Consider the following 15637-nt stretch of genomic DNA (forward strand, 5'->3'; position numbering starts at 1 on the left):
AAAGATTGTCCAAAAGATGAAAGAAACTTGGCAGCTATACTATGATTGGATACTAGGATATACAATAGGCTCAGAACATCTTTGATATGTGCAAGGTTCATATATTGTAGATATATAGGAGGAATATATATTGGGGCTTACCACATCTGTCCTCATCAGAGTTGTCATGACAGTCGTTCTTCCCGTCGCACCATTTCTGCTCAGAGATGCAGCGACCGTTGCGGCACCTCTTCCAACCATCACGGCACTCACGAGTGGCTACAAAAAATAAAGATGCAACAGTCTATACTGCATTTCACATCACATCAAATCTTATAATTTCAAACTTTCCTGGAACACTAGTTATCAGTCATCATAAGTGGAGGGTACCGGTGTGACAGCGATCTCGCCCCCCCCCCCCCAAGAGTAGCTGGTTACTACATATTACAGGTGCGCTACCTGGTACTATACTGCACCTGGGGAGTAACGTATATGGTGTGTTACCTGGTACCTATATGGCAACTTATTACCGTACCGTAAGATGTCATACCTCGAAAGTCGATACTATATTGTTCGGTGCAAACCTGACATTGGAATGAAAAAGACAATTTTTGCAGCTGAGGTGGCATAAAAACAGTGCTACTGCGAACGTATAAATCAACACCGTCTATGGTACGGAATACGTCAGCTATATGTTTTCAATTTGTCACTGTGTTTTCTTTCTTGTGCTGGAAACATTTCCAAAGCACTAACAAAAACACGTAAATAATAGTTTCTCATTATAAACACTATCTACGCGCAAGTTGATATAGCTGTTGCTAAATGCTACACAAACACTGGTAAAGTACCAGTCTTAAGAAACACGGGTAAATGCATCAGTTCCAAAATACTAGAAAAAACAGTCATGTTGGAGGTGAAGATATCCCTTGGCCAGGTGCATATACCAAAATGTGCATTATTCTAATTAATACCTAATATTTGCATAATCAATAAAGACATTACATAGTTCTTTTGTGGTCACTTCATGGTAGAGACTTCATATTGTAGATATATACAGTCAAACCTGCCCGAGCGACCACCTCTTCTCAGCGACCACCTGGCCATTTCGACCGCTTTTTCTCGGTCCCGATTTATTTTCCCATTGATGTAAGCATTAAGCAACCTTTTCTCAACGACCACCTGGCCAACGCGACCGCCCCAAATTCGGACCCATAACGACCGCATCATTTTCAAAATTGAGGTTTTCATCGATTTTTGATGATAACTTGGCGCGATTTTGTGCCGAGATCGGCCAGTCTGCGTCGGATTTTGGGGTTAAATTTACAGTTTACAGTGTGCGTGTTGTATTTGACATTAAAGACCTTGCTTCTTTGCGTGCGTGCAGTGTGCTTGCTATTTGGCATTAAACACAACGGAAACCATTTATACTTTGCATCGGGCATGTTTTGAGTTGATACTCTTCTCAGCGACCACCTGTCCAAATCGACCGTTTTTGCCTTGCCGCGCCAGCGGCATGGCCTTGTGGCCACTATTTTCTTGGTTGGATGGTTGGATGGTTGGATCGATGGTTCAAACAATGTTAACCCAGCCATTCCAAAGGCCCTTCCAAAGGCCCTTCCCAGTTCTCTTTCTCGTGGACAAACTTACGGCTTAGGCGACCAACAGTACATCCCCGTCAAGCTTTATACCTCCCCTTTACGCATTTGATAACAGTTGTGGTCGGTACTGAAAGCCTCTTAAATCTGGTTACATCGAATGAATGAAGCGTTCGTATATGGTGATATTTCAGATCCATTGGAGTAAAATATAATCAAGTGAATTATCTCGTATAATAATTTGCATTACCTATTCATAAAGATGAAATAAATGCCTAATTAGACCAATGCAATGCATGTGAATATATAAGTAGGCAATGACGTCATCGAAACGTCTCAAGAACGTTTGACTATGTATTTCAACGCTACCACGAAAACCCTCTGCCGTACGGCGATCCGTAAATTTACTACCATCTTCCCACACCCGCGGTACAAAAACTATCCGGTTCTAGAGGCAAATTTACCCATCAAAATAAAGGATATAAGTTTCTCTTTCTTGTGATGTGTTTCTTTTGCTTGAAAATTGTTTAAAACGCCAGAAATTTGCCGGTGAAAACGGCGCGCCGTAAGCGGGGAGGCCGGAGCGTCGGATCGTGGTTCCACACTTCCGGCTGTTTTGATGTCATCGGCAAGTTTCTAGCATTCACGAAGGCGAAGCGCCGAGCTGTTTTCCCCGACGATCGCCCCGATTTGGCCGGGCGGCTGCGCGCCAAATTTTGCGGCGATCCAAACGCGCCAAATTTTGGGCCGCGTGCCCCTCAGAAACGGAGGATATGTGACTGAAGCGGCACAAATAGAACCTTTTTTGACGCTATGGATGAAGAATTTCAAGGTAAAATACTTGATACAATTTGTAGTGTTTGGGGGAGGGGGGCATGTTGAAGAAAATGTGCTTTTGAACAATTTTTTCTCAAGTCAATCCCAGCAATATAATTTCTATGCAGTGTTTCTTTATCCATGTTTTAGTCATGAAACTTACATGTATGTAAAATGTTTCTTAGTAATTTTTTCTTATTAGTTTATTGCTTTCTTTAGCATATCTTACAACTTGTCCTAATAAATTTAGTGTTTACACAATGTCTACCTATTGATATTCTATCTCTTATTAGTACAAACATCTGTCTTCTATATTTTATTACAAATGTATCTAAGTGTAAAGTTGTACTGTTGATACAGTGTAACATCATGGCTCAACATGAAAATAATGCGACATATTCACACACTTACCTTTCACCTTGACCAAGTTGACCTTGTTATAAGGCAATTAATATTGCTGATATTCTATAGATGTGACATTGTTGGTAATATAAGATACCATAATGTTGTGTACATTGCAAAAGTATATGAAGTATGATATTCAATCTTGTACAATGCGACTCAACTGGTGCAAAAAACACCATTGACTGTAACCCAAAATGTGAACTTTTAAACCCAAATTTACTTATTTCTTAAAGAATAAGGTAAGATGACAATTATTGTGTGAAAGGACACCAGTGGGTGCTGCATACATCGACCCTGTGTAAAAGCATAATAAAATGCCATGAATGTTCAGAACTCTGTGGAGTGATTCTATGTAGTACATATTACGGGGAAATAAGATAAAACAAGCTTTGCAGCCTTTTCATCACCCCTCAAAAAAGGTATTTTTTTGATTTTCATCGTTTATCGCGCAGCCGGTCATATCTGAGGGTAGGTTTTGGCAACTTTGTGGAGCCATATCTCAGCAACCCTTCAAGATATTCGCTTCATCTAAAAAGCATTTTACTCCTCTTGGTTAGCTCTTTCAGAAACAGTAAAAACAGTCCTGGTCATTGTATTGTGTTTTTGCCAAGGCACAGCATTTTGCCTTGCCGGGCTTGAAGTGCTGACCTACTTTTTCCTGATGATATCCCTAACACGCGGCAAGGCACAACTTTTTTTAAAAGATTTCTTGTTTTCCGGTCCCCTGGGTGGTCGTCTTGGGCAGGTTTGACTGTAGGTTGCTTGAGGACAGGTGAATACAATGAAATACATCTTATGTCAAGACTCATGTATATGGAATAAAGGGAATACAAGGGACCCAACCCTCCTTGTCTGAAACAAGTTCAACTATCTTATTACCATGTAATTACGTTAATATTGATACTATGAATGTATCAAACTCGTGTACTTATATCATTCTGAAACTGCATTTTGTGATTTATACCAATCAACTTCTAAAATGTCATGTAAACCCGTTTTTTTTTGGGGGGGGGGCGAAATCGCTAAAGGGGGGCGAGGTAGGGGGGCGAGATCACTAGCCGGGGAGGGCGAGATCGCTAGTGATTTCGCCCCCGGGGGGGCGAGATCACGGGGGGGGGGAGATCGCTGCCACACCGGTACAGAAAATTCAAGTTCAGGTACGGTCCAGGTCTAGAGGATCTAAATGTTCCATTATGCTACAAAGGATTCTGTTTGATGGAGTATATGACTCCCAATGGCATTTTAAAATTCTATCTTCATATAAAAATGCTAACTGCCTTTGACTATAGAAACTTGATAGAAATAATAGGGGTATTGGACAAAAAATTCAACTTGTTCTTAGCAATTTGCAATTAAGTTCATCAGAAAGAGCTTACTGAAAGAAACAAAATAGTTTTTGTTTGAAGCAAATTGGATGTTGTATGGCCGAGATATTTACAATTTAAGTTTCGTTTTGGGGCCTTTGTTTTAACGAATTCGGTAAATAAGCAATTTTATCAAATATTCATACTTATATATTTTGAGAACAGAATATCACACAACCATCAATTCACCTTTTAAAGACTTTATTGTTAGCATATTAAAACATGTAGAAACTTCAGCTTTGTAGAGTCATCATTTCCTGAGTTACATAACCTCGAAACATGGTAAATATTTACAGAATAAACAGGTACGTCGACGAAGGTCAACAAGAAAATTTCTAAGTCAGCTCATTAAATATGCAAAATTGCAATATTTCTCATATACTTTGATCAATTCCTACAAACTTTACATCCTGGGGGTTTTTCTGGGTGCTGAATCCAAATATGACATTAAAATTGATGTATCTCATCACAAAATATGATTTTATGACACTTGACTACATTTTGGGCGTAATAATTACTAAGTCCCCTCATTAAATATGCGAAATCACAATATTTCGCTAGTAGTTGGACGAATCTGCACAAACTTTGCTCCTAGGGGGTTTTTGCACATGCCGAGTCCAAATCTGCCATCAAAATTGACACATCTGATGTGCATATACTAGTTTTATGACATTGATAAGGTTAACAAAATGCTCACATTACATTTGACATACATATGAATCATGTGAAACAATATCTTTCACTGTATATCCTTAGGGCACTCAACATAGTTCTATGTACCATGTTATACTGAATGTGTATATCTATCCTGTATTGTTGCTATATCATGAGCAGGAATAACTCTAAGTATTTTCTTTTTCAGGAGGATCATCGGTGCTGGCCCTTGGCGAAGTATTGATTGTAGTAGATGTTGTATTTTCTCTGGATCTCAGTGAAGTCATCATCTGAAATTACACTGTCTCTTCCTAAAGTGTCTTTGTTTGGTAGTACACTGGAGCTTGCTACTGTACATAGGATAAACTTATCCTCTACTGTGTATACACATCCTCTCCTTGGCCAAAAGAAAGTACACTTTCCTTTCTTAGATTTCTTTCTCTGCATATACTTTATAACCAGTTCACCGTCATCCTTCACTTCCTTCACTTCGCCCAAAGCCCAATCATCCTCATAGGCAACTACAACCATGCTTCCATTAACAATGTCCTCTTCATCTTCCTCATCTTTCTCTGAGTCTGACAGTCTTTGTTTCTTTGCTGGAGGTTCCTCCCTGTGTTGTTTGCTTTCTTCTCCATCTTCCTCCGAACTCTCCTCCGCATTCCTCTCCTCTGCATCACTCTCCTCTGCATCACTCTCCTCTGCATCACTCTCCTCTGCATCACTCTCCTCTGCATCACTCTCCTCTGCATCACTCTCCTCTGCATCACTCTCCTCTGCATCACTCTCCTCTGCATCACTTTCCTCTTCACTGTCATCCCAGTCGATGCTCTCACTGTTTTCTGCACCCTCAACTGGTCTTTCAACATTACGAGGCTGTTTACTGCATTCTGCTGCCTTCTTTGCAAACTGTGCCTTAATTCTGTCAACTTTGTCATTAGCATCCTCAGCTGTCAACCGCTGCTGTGGGGCGGATGTTGTTGCCTCTTCTGGCTCTGTAGCTGCTTCACTTTGAGTTTGGAGTTCTGGTGAGCGTAAAATCGAACGCAAGTTTGCAGACAGAATGTCAGGTTTATGGTCTCTTCCACCAGATGAAAGTATGAACAGGCTGTTGGACTTTGCAAAAGCAGGGTGTTTCTCCTTTAGGTACGTTATGTGTGCCCTGAGAGCAAGTTTCTCCTTGTTCTCTGGAAGTGGTGACACGGTTGCAATGAATTCCTCACATTCTGCAGGGGTTGAAGCTGGCCCTCCATACTCTTCCAACTGTTTCTTCCTTCCATCCTGCTGTTCTTCTTTCTTTTTGATTTTTCTTGCATGCTCCTCTGCTTGAGCTTGTAACTTAGCCTCTCTGGCTTCTTGTTGCTCATTTTCTCTTTCTGCATACTTCTTCTTCCACTCATTCTTCCTCTTTTTGACGAGTGACAGTATTGCACTGTACCTGCCAGGGTTGTCCTTTGACAACTTCCTCAACCATTCTGCAGTTTTGTTTGTTTTGAACATTAGCTGGCCCTCAGCAGCCATTAGAGAGATGGAAGGTTTGGTTGTCAGGATCTGGGACCAATAACCAAAGTCATTCTCCCCCCTTCTGTTGCTCTTTTCCATTCCCTTCATTTCTTCTCTCTGTGTTGGATTGCTGCTGTCTGAATATGCCCCATATAACTGTTCAGGAAATCTTCTTTCCAGGACCACGATCATGTGGGACAGAATCACTTCCAGGGCCTGCTTTGTCATAGTGGAGATGTTGTCAGAGGTATTGTTGTACAGAGAGTTGAAGACCTCATCTTTGATAGGTTGTACTGGCTGTGTTGTGTGGAAGAGTGGTGGCATGTCAGGTTGGAGAAGTGGTGTAGCATCCTTCGCCCACTGCTTAAACTTGGCTAGGGCTGATTGAAGGTGGGAAGACAGATCAAGAATGTGGACATCCTTCATTTCAATCAGTCTCCAGTAAGGTTCAGTGATCTGGACAGCAATGATTCCCAATGCCCTGCAGCCTGCAAGCAGTGGATCGCAAGAGCAGTCTGCCAGCACAGCTTTTAGTAGTTTGTTGTCTGCCTTCACAAACCCCTCTTCAAACAACCGTCGGATGTCGCCATTGTGGTGGTAGACTGCTGCAGCAGCTTTAAACACAATGTTAAAGCGGTTAGCGCGGAACGAAAGCAGCTTGACAAGGCTTTTCTTGTTCTGCACCTCCTCACCATCGACGGACTTAGAGGACAGGTGCAGAAAATCCTTGAATGCCTGAATTCGCCCCGCGCTCTGGCTTCCCTCTGGCCCAAAGGCAGAACAGGTTGTTCTTACGAGCCTTTGTGTGGCGGAGTCTTTCAGGGGCCAACTGTACCTTCCATTCTTGTCTTGAAACTCCCTAAGATCTTCGACACCCAGCGGCCCATCCCTTGCCCGCCACACTTTCGTCTCCAGCTCAGTAAGAGCCTCATCTGCATAGGTTGCAAACCCAATTAAAGCATGGAGGTTGCAGTACATGTGGTTCATTTTCGACAAGCTCTCCTGCTGCTGTGTGGTCAGGGTTTCCCAGTTTTGTTGCACATGTGGTAGTATTTCCTGTCGATACTCTTCAAGTAGCTGGTTAAAACGCTTCTGACTTGCAGCGCCATCGCCCATAGTGTTCTTGAAGGATGACACCAGCTCATTATATCTGGCTTCTACCCTTTCTGGGGAGGCTGTCAGCTGCGCCATCTTGTTGCAAGTGAACTTAAATGCCTCCAGCTGTTCTTCAGCAACTCCACTCGTCACTTCTTGCAGACCCATTGTAGCTGTCTTTCCTCCACATGAGGCTTGCAGACCCACAACTTTCTGCTGATCTCTGCTAGTGCCATCACTGTGGATCGTGTTATTACTCTTCTGAGCAATGACTTCAGCTACATGGACGGTGGCTGTGAGGTTGGCTTCATTCCTCATCTCCTGGCAAAATGTTTCACCAGGGAAGTCAGATAGCTTAACTTTAATCTTGGCAAGGATTGTCAGCACACACCAAGCTACCTTGGATAAGTTGTGGGAGCTCACTTCATAGGTCAACAGTGCCATGAAGCATTCCCTCACATCTTCTGTGAAAGCACTGTTTTTGTGGGGGCCCTCACGTAGCTTGATTTCTCGCTTTTCCAACGCCTGCTCTACAAGGTCCTCAACTTCTTGCTCGAGTTGGGAAAGTCTTTTGTCCTTTGTTTTGTTCTTCTTCTTTAAGTCTTTCAGCTCTTCCTCCAATGCTCTAGTTCTCTTCTTGAAGTACTGCAGTTGACGGCTACCCTTTCCCTTGTCCTTCTTCAACTGCTGAAGTTTTGCTGCTGTATTCTTGGAGCCCTTTGCTAACTCTTTAAGCTTTGTTATGTTGCTGTCCCTCCGTCTCAACTTTTCTTTCCAGTTCCTTATGTTGAGTTCGATAGCACTCTCCTTCATTTCTGCTTCTCTCTTTTCTAACAGCTTCTCCTTCTTTCTCATCCTTTTCTCTTCCTTCTCTTTTTGTCTATCCTTTGCTTCCAGCTGTTTTTCCAAGCTGAAATTCTTCACAACCATGCCCTGAATTTCCAAATCTTTCTCCTTGAGTTCTCTCTGTAGTATACCCTTGGACTTCTTTGCAGCTTCAAGCTTCTGAGAAAGATTAGAGGTTGATGGTTCTGGATTGTTTGGTTGTGCATTTCTTGGGATGGGCTTTGTGTATGTTTGTTTCAGGTAGTCGAGAAGTTTTGGGGTCTTGTTTTGTTTTGCCTTATTCATCTTCTCTCTCCTTGATGTCAGAGAGTACTCAAAGCTGGTTTTCTTCACATCATCAAAGAAGCCTTTCCCAAGTAGTCCTTCCAGCCACTGTTTGGCATCAGGAAGTGTTGCCTTCGTCTTGGTGCGAAAAGCTTCGATTTCAGCCACCATCATGTTGGTTATCGTGGGAGCTGGCTCGTCCATCTGCTGGCTGGTCCATCCGTTCTGCAACACCGTGGGTGTGATGCCTGCCTTCTCGCACTCTGGCCCAACAACAGATATTCCTGTGAATGTGATTATGAAGGATGGAATGTTATCTAAATATCAAGTTTAACTCAAATACTTATCTCTAAAAATGTACATTGTAATGTCATTTAAATATTGACCACATTCATGTCATAGTTAGCACTATATCATATATTATTATATGTAACAGCTGATATGTAATGGAACTTGCTATTGAGTAATGTCAGCATAGTAAATAGATCCCAAAGAGATCAGTCTAAGGTTCAATAAAAACCTAAGCAAAGTTCATTAAATCTTGTCAAGAGACAAAATAAAATATTGTAGTGAAATAAGATTGTAAAAATATTCTTTCAAAGGTCGGGGACGCTGGGCAGCCGCCGCCCCCCTCCCACCCTCTCCCTACTACGTAAGTAGTACTGGTAACGCTGCAGATTTTGGTACATAAAATCGATTCGATATTGTAAAGAAACAGTGCATAAAACATAGTTTTTCGGTGAAATTACTGAATGTACGTTAACAAGGATCAATTCACCGTAGTTCTGGCCCAAAAATCAAAATAAAAGCAACGACAGAGCCAGCGAACATGTCCGGACAAGGGACGCTACATGAGGTAAGCATGTGCTACATTTCCCTCGATATTCAGACGGCAATATCTGCTATAAAACTCATATATTCCACCTAAAAACTACATAAAAGGCGAGAAACATTCCTTACCTGGCCTTTTGGGTATATTAGCGGCCTCATTTGAGTCGGATGTCGCAGAAATCCCGGCATCGTGAGATCGATCTTCGCCCCCGGGCGAAGCGGACGCCATGTTGGAAATCGAGAAAATCCAGTCGGTAATGCTAAAAGTAGCCCCATGTTCCGGGCGTTGTAATCGCTCAAATATATGCGAATTTGGTACCAACAGAAAGGCAAACTTCTGAATTTTTCAAAAATATAACCGTTAAAAATTTTTTACGGAGGGACATTGCTGAGATAATCGACTTTGAAAAGTTTACATGCGAATATTTTTTCACACCGACGTCGCACCCGTTTAACGGTGGTAGCATTTTGTAGCTCGAAGTGTCGGCTACAAATTGGTGGCTAACTTTCTTGTTTACGATTGTAGACAAATCCCGCAATCCCTTTCGAACGCAACCGGCCCCCGGCAATACTGCGCACGGGGGAGGGCGTTCATGGCGCCGCGGGCAAAACACGCATTTCCCGGCGGGCGATTGCTCGCTTATGGTTGAAGGTATTTTTATAAAACTTTCACAGATATGCAGATAAGAACCCTCTTCAACTACTGATACAAAAATCTAGGCGTTTTTTGTCCGTTAAATGCCCAACTTTGAGCCTCAAACATTGCGCAATTTTCGGTTTTAGCGCGTGTCAGCGCGTTGGGATAGGAAATCGCGGGCCGTGCGGCACCCCTAGAAATAACTATAAACTCAACTCTACTTTGCTCTTATTATTTTCTTGGACCAGTAAGCACCAAAACATGAGCAAGCCTGCCAATATAATTTGTTTCTAAACATTTACTACAACACCTTATTGAGGACTGCTAGATGGAAATCTCCAGCTTACCACAGTAAGGCTTTGCCTCATCAGTACGATCTTCACAATCTGGTACCCCATCACAGGAGTCCTCATATGGCACACAGCCACTCGCACTGCACTCAAACTGGCTGGGGGAACAGGTCACCTCAGGTACTGGGGAAAGAATTGTGATTTGTGAGCTCTTCAAACCAATAGCAGGGCACTTACCTGCATATACATGTATTGTGTGTACAATGTATGCCGGTAACTGCAGGTAAAATTAAAGCTGTGCAGGTATTCCTGATGTCTACCTAGTAGTACACCTAACCTGCACCCATGTACTGGGTTTATCATGTATCATAATGTGGACTTTACTAGCTGCATTGACTGTTACCACCTAGTATGAAGTATACAAGAAATAATGGCAATGGTTTCTGGACAGATTTTTGTATGATCAATACTTCTAAATTCAGAGTGGTGCAGGTAAATGTTGTCTGGTGCAAGTAATTTCCAATGTTACCTGCACCTGCATTTAAAATAAATACATCTTAAGCATCAGTTGCAGCAATCATTATGAGTTGCAGCAATCATTATGCTAACTACAGTAAAACTTATCATATTGCTGATTAACTTTGTTTTAAAGTCAGTCATATTACAAGCACAAACCACATGTACTTTTGGTGTAATCTACCCTCAAAAAATATCTTATACATAGAATAGTTGGATCAGCATGACCGCAATTTGTAATTATTTTCAGGACAACAAAACCAATTTTACATAAAATAGTGCTTAATGTCTTCTTGAATCTCTGATGAGCAAGGAAGCGTACATGTACATATGTGACTAGTTAACTCACCAACACATCGTGTGGCGTCCATGAGTACTTTAGGAGGGCGGCAGGTACAGTTGACCAGTCCTGTAGGCAAGACACTGCACTCATGGTCACATCCTCCATTCAGGGTACGGCATGGACTCAGCATGCCTGGAAGGGGGCAGAGGAAAAAGAGGTTTAACTTAGCTTAAAAAGCAAATTCAACTACTACATTATTTTCAGAACAAGTTTCAGTTTGATAGAGATTTCCCTAGACCTACATCTAGATATTATAGAACGCTGGAATTGCACATGTACTCAAACATACAAACATGTACATATCTCATGTGTGACAAATCTATTTTCAATTTTGAACACCCAACAGTTTTCCTTGTACAGCTGATAATGTGGAATAATGCGTGATATTGGAAATGGTTGAATTCAGCAGACATCAGAGGCATGTATATAAAGTGTGCTCACTTGAAAGGTTTTTGTTATCTTTATACTAATGCCTCTGTGCACATGCCTCTGTGCTCTACCCTTGTGAAAAGCACTTTATATATTAATCGTATTTCCTAAGCTTTATGTCCTCTTGGATTGGACAAAAACCCAGAGGCCCCATCTTTGAGAAGAGCCACATCTTGAGCACATGAAGGAACGCACCACATTTACCATAAGGAGTATAGATCCAACCCAGTAAAAGTGGATGAAACCTTACAGTCCGGTTTTACACATATTTTACAAAGCTGGTTACGTTTTACCAGTGATGCAATACAAACAAACACTATACTCACAGTTGTTGGTCTCATTTGCAACAGCGATGATTCCCATTGGTTGCTGACTGATGTCGCTGCGTAGAACCTTCACGTTGCTGCCGTCCAGCTTGTTGGCAGCCATGACAGAACGCCGTACCCAGTCTGTCCAGTAGATGTAGTCACCATACACAGCCAGGCCAAAGGAGTGCACTGGCTCCACTTGTAGGATCACCTGGAACATTGATTGTGAGATTTATTGTAAGGCCACAGCAAGTAAATCTTATGGATTCCATCAATGCACTCATTACTTTTTGCCTGATTTGGAAAAAAAGAAGAATTTTTTCCAAAATTTGGCTTTAAGGCAATGAGGGAAATGGAACTAGTAGCTAGGAACCGAGAAGTGTCATTTGCCAACAAATACAACATGATGCTTTGGGAGGAACTAAAGGTACCAACTAACATGTACATGTCCCACTCTGTCAATACTATAATTGCTGTATCTTTCTTTAAAAGTGCATTTTTCTTTAAAATCTTTTCTGAATCCGAATCTTTTCCCCGAATCAGTTCTTTGCACCTGAGATTGTTGGTATTTCATCTAAAACAGCTCTTCTTGCCATCATGTCAACAGAACAATAAATTAACCCAATGCTAATAAAAAATACCATGATCTTGACTGGAACTGCAACTAAGCTGAAACTGTTAAGCAGCTAAAACAGTCACTGTAAAATACCATATTCTTCAGAAATTTAATAGTATCCAGCTCAATTGGGTGAGGCTCATTATCTCAATTTTGTAAAATTCAGGCAAGCTTCTGTTGCACATAATATCTAAGACCCACCACTCTGTTGCTGCCATCATAGTTGCATCTCTCGATCTTGTCCAGAGTGGCGTCAGACCAGTAGAGCTTCTCTGCCGCGTGGTCGATCGCTAGACCATTAGGTGTACGGATGTCACTCCCCTGCACGATAGACACCACCTCCTGGCCACCGATGTACGACGTCATGATGCTCGGACTCTTGTCATTCCAGTTAGTCCACCAGATACGCCTGAAATTCAAATACAGTTTAGATATTTCCACATATTTGCAATGACAATCAAATAGACACACTTATCTAGTAGTGACAAGTACAATTTGGTATTAATTTTCTGGTGTCATAATTCCCTGCCCCAGCAAAAGCAAGTTAATTATCACTGTGACATTAGAAATTTTCAGAGACCATGTACATTTTGTACAATGTATTTTCCATTGAAGTCTTTCCCTACCAGTCACATAACAGATTCTATAACATGGCTCAATCCTTGTAATAAATCAACTTCAAGCTACATGTAGAAAAGCAATATTCGCAATGAAATACAGCATATTTCACTCCCTCTCCCTACCCATAAAAAGCATTTGAGAAATCAACCCTATACCAAAATGTAATATTCCAAAAAGCCTTCAAAGCCATTCCACTCTGAAAATGAGCTTTCCCAATTTAACCCCGCTATGCAAGAATTGTACAGGCTCTTGCTGCCCTCAAAGGCATTTTAGGAAACTTGTTTAAGATTCTTCAAGTCTTGTACACAGTCTAACATATTTTCCATACCCTTGACATTCATCCAGCACGATAGCACGAGGGTGGTCCTCCTGGGACAGTACGACGATGGTCTCGTTCCGCGCTCCTGGCTTGGTCTGGTTCAGAGAGAAGCGGCGAATGTTGGAGTCCGTGTAACTCGTCCAGAACAGTTCGTCATTTCTCCTGTGGTAGGCAAGGCCCTCAACTGATCCAACATCTAGAGAAGAAAACAATAGGTTAACATGACTTCCACATATGCAGAGGAAAAATTCCTCCATTTCCCTACCACATTGAGAAGAGAACAAATTAAAGATCATCTTTGAATCAGACTCACAACAGGAAAAAAACTCAATGCAGAGCTTTGCCCACTGCCTATACAGTATACCTTGGGAAGGCTCTGCTAAAATAGCTGAGGTTTCCATTTTTGTAGGTAGTTCCTCTAAATAGCTGTCAATCATTCAGTCATTCGCATTTACCTGGAGAAAACATTTAGTGGGACCGCGTAGCGCAGTGGGACCGTGTTCGCCCCGTGACCGAGAGGTTGCGGGTTCAAATCCGCCTACCGTGTTGCCGATCTTGTGCCCTTGGGAAAGGCACTTTACACGGCTTTCCTCACTATACTCAGGTGAAAATGAGTACCTAGCTTTGGCAAACGGTGATTCACATCAATCACCCGGACGGGAGACCTGGCGCATATGAAAGGGTATGTCACCCCGTAAGGGGCGGTATAACCCTGTCGTGTGTAAACATGTGCGAACATGTGCGATCCCGTCGACCGATGATGTATGTTCGTCCGTATCTCTGTGGATCTGCCGCCACCAGCCCAAAGCTGCCTAGGCAGATCCGTGTAAAGAGTTGTATCATTGGCAAATAAATAAATAAATAGAAATAAAACATTTAGAAGATTCTCTGGTTACAGGCCGTACCCAAAAAGGTGGAAACCTCAGCCCAGTTTAACAGAGCCTTCCAAGATATATTGTATACACTGTGGACAAGACACTGTGAAGAAAAATGTTTCAACTAAAGAACTCACTTTCCACAATGATTTTCTGTCCTGTCCCATTTTCGTACACAGACTGGAGGTTGCCATGGTGAATGTCGCTGTAGAAGATCCTCTTGTTGGTCCCGTTTCCGTAGTCAAACGCCAGGCCAATCACATTCCTCATGTTATCCTTCAGCTAGAGATGAATAGAAAGGTGATCTCGGGTTAGGGTGACAGAATCTTTAGGTTATACTTCTAGGTTTTAATATATGATATGATAATCTTCATTGCATATTCATGCCCGAGGGCTAAATGCACAAAATGACCACATGTGGTCTTGTGGATGCAGTGGAAAAACTTAACTAATACAATGATTTTAAACTAGGCTAAACTATACAATGGTTTTAAACTAGGCTAGCTAAATGTAAAGGGAACTAAGACACTATGTGTTACAAATTGCTAATGGCTGCATCTAACATGTTCTTCTCTCTTTTTGAAACATATGGAGACATATTCACATATTGCGTCAATAGCATGATCGTCCGTGCATGACATCAAGTACTTAAATAAATCTTGTTTTGACATTTTCTTATGATTATTGTCTATTCGTATAGCATCGTATAGGGATTGGCGTTCGTATTCATATAATGTACAGTCTAGTAAAAAAGTGTCTCGTCTTCGATATACAAATGGTCACAGAATTTACATGTTCTATCATTTAAAGGAGTATGGTTATGCCTGCCGGATTTTAATACCTCACAGGCCCCAATGTTGTGCCTTTGTAACTATTTCCTCACTCTACAAGTATTCATTATGACAAGTCTAATTCAGCATCTATCTTCAGTTAGGGACAGCCTCTCAAATGGGTCGTAAACTTGAAGGACCTATGTTTGAGAAGTGCCACACCTCGAGTATGTAAATGTACTGGCCATACTAAAGAGTAGGGGCCTATCTAATCTTCATTGATGTACATGTATATACTAGAGTGGACTCATTCTTTGGCTAAGTGACAGCAATCACACCACAGTAATCCCTCTGTAAGACATCAAATAGTTTCAGTTTAGAACTTTTTATTAAGCCTGCCTTTATTGGCACTCTACTAATCTTCAGTAATATCAGATCTACCTGTTACAAAAAAGGTTTTCTCACCTGAATAGTTTCTATCGGCCTATTCTTGGAGTCTATAACATGAGCACTCTTCAGGCTGATCCTCTCAGAATACAGCAGGTACGCATCATGTGCTAT

At 41.7% G+C, this 15637-nt stretch overlaps 2 protein-coding genes across 2 annotated transcripts in view; both read right to left on the reverse strand.

Moving 5' to 3' along the window:
- LOC118405902 (low-density lipoprotein receptor-related protein 1-like) overlaps positions 1–15637 on the reverse strand; it is a 128174-nt gene that overhangs the window by 37233 nt on the left and 75304 nt on the right. The window contains exons 45-52 of the mRNA XM_035805731.1: positions 15542–15633; positions 14444–14588; positions 13441–13627; positions 12693–12900; positions 11894–12086; positions 11145–11270; positions 10337–10462; positions 142–258 (exon numbers count right to left, since the gene is read on the reverse strand). Coding sequence (XP_035661624.1) covers positions 142–258; positions 10337–10462; positions 11145–11270; positions 11894–12086; positions 12693–12900; positions 13441–13627; positions 14444–14588; positions 15542–15633 — 1194 coding nt within the window. The remainder of the gene's footprint in view (positions 1–141; positions 259–10336; positions 10463–11144; positions 11271–11893; positions 12087–12692; positions 12901–13440; positions 13628–14443; positions 14589–15541; positions 15634–15637) is intronic.
- Positions 4103–10185, reverse strand: LOC118405900. The gene is made up of 2 exons (XM_035805729.1): positions 9482–10185; positions 4103–8805 (listed from the first exon to the last, which is right to left on the reverse strand). The coding sequence occupies exons 1-2, from the start codon at positions 9579–9581 to the stop codon at positions 5027–5029; spliced, it is 3879 nt and encodes a 1292-aa protein (XP_035661622.1). The 5' UTR covers positions 9582–10185; the 3' UTR covers positions 4103–5026.

The sequence above is a fragment of the Branchiostoma floridae genome, chromosome 18 (genome assembly GCF_000003815.2).
Source record: "Branchiostoma floridae strain S238N-H82 chromosome 18, Bfl_VNyyK, whole genome shotgun sequence".
Classification (NCBI taxonomy): Eukaryota; Metazoa; Chordata; class Leptocardii; order Amphioxiformes; family Branchiostomatidae; genus Branchiostoma; species Branchiostoma floridae.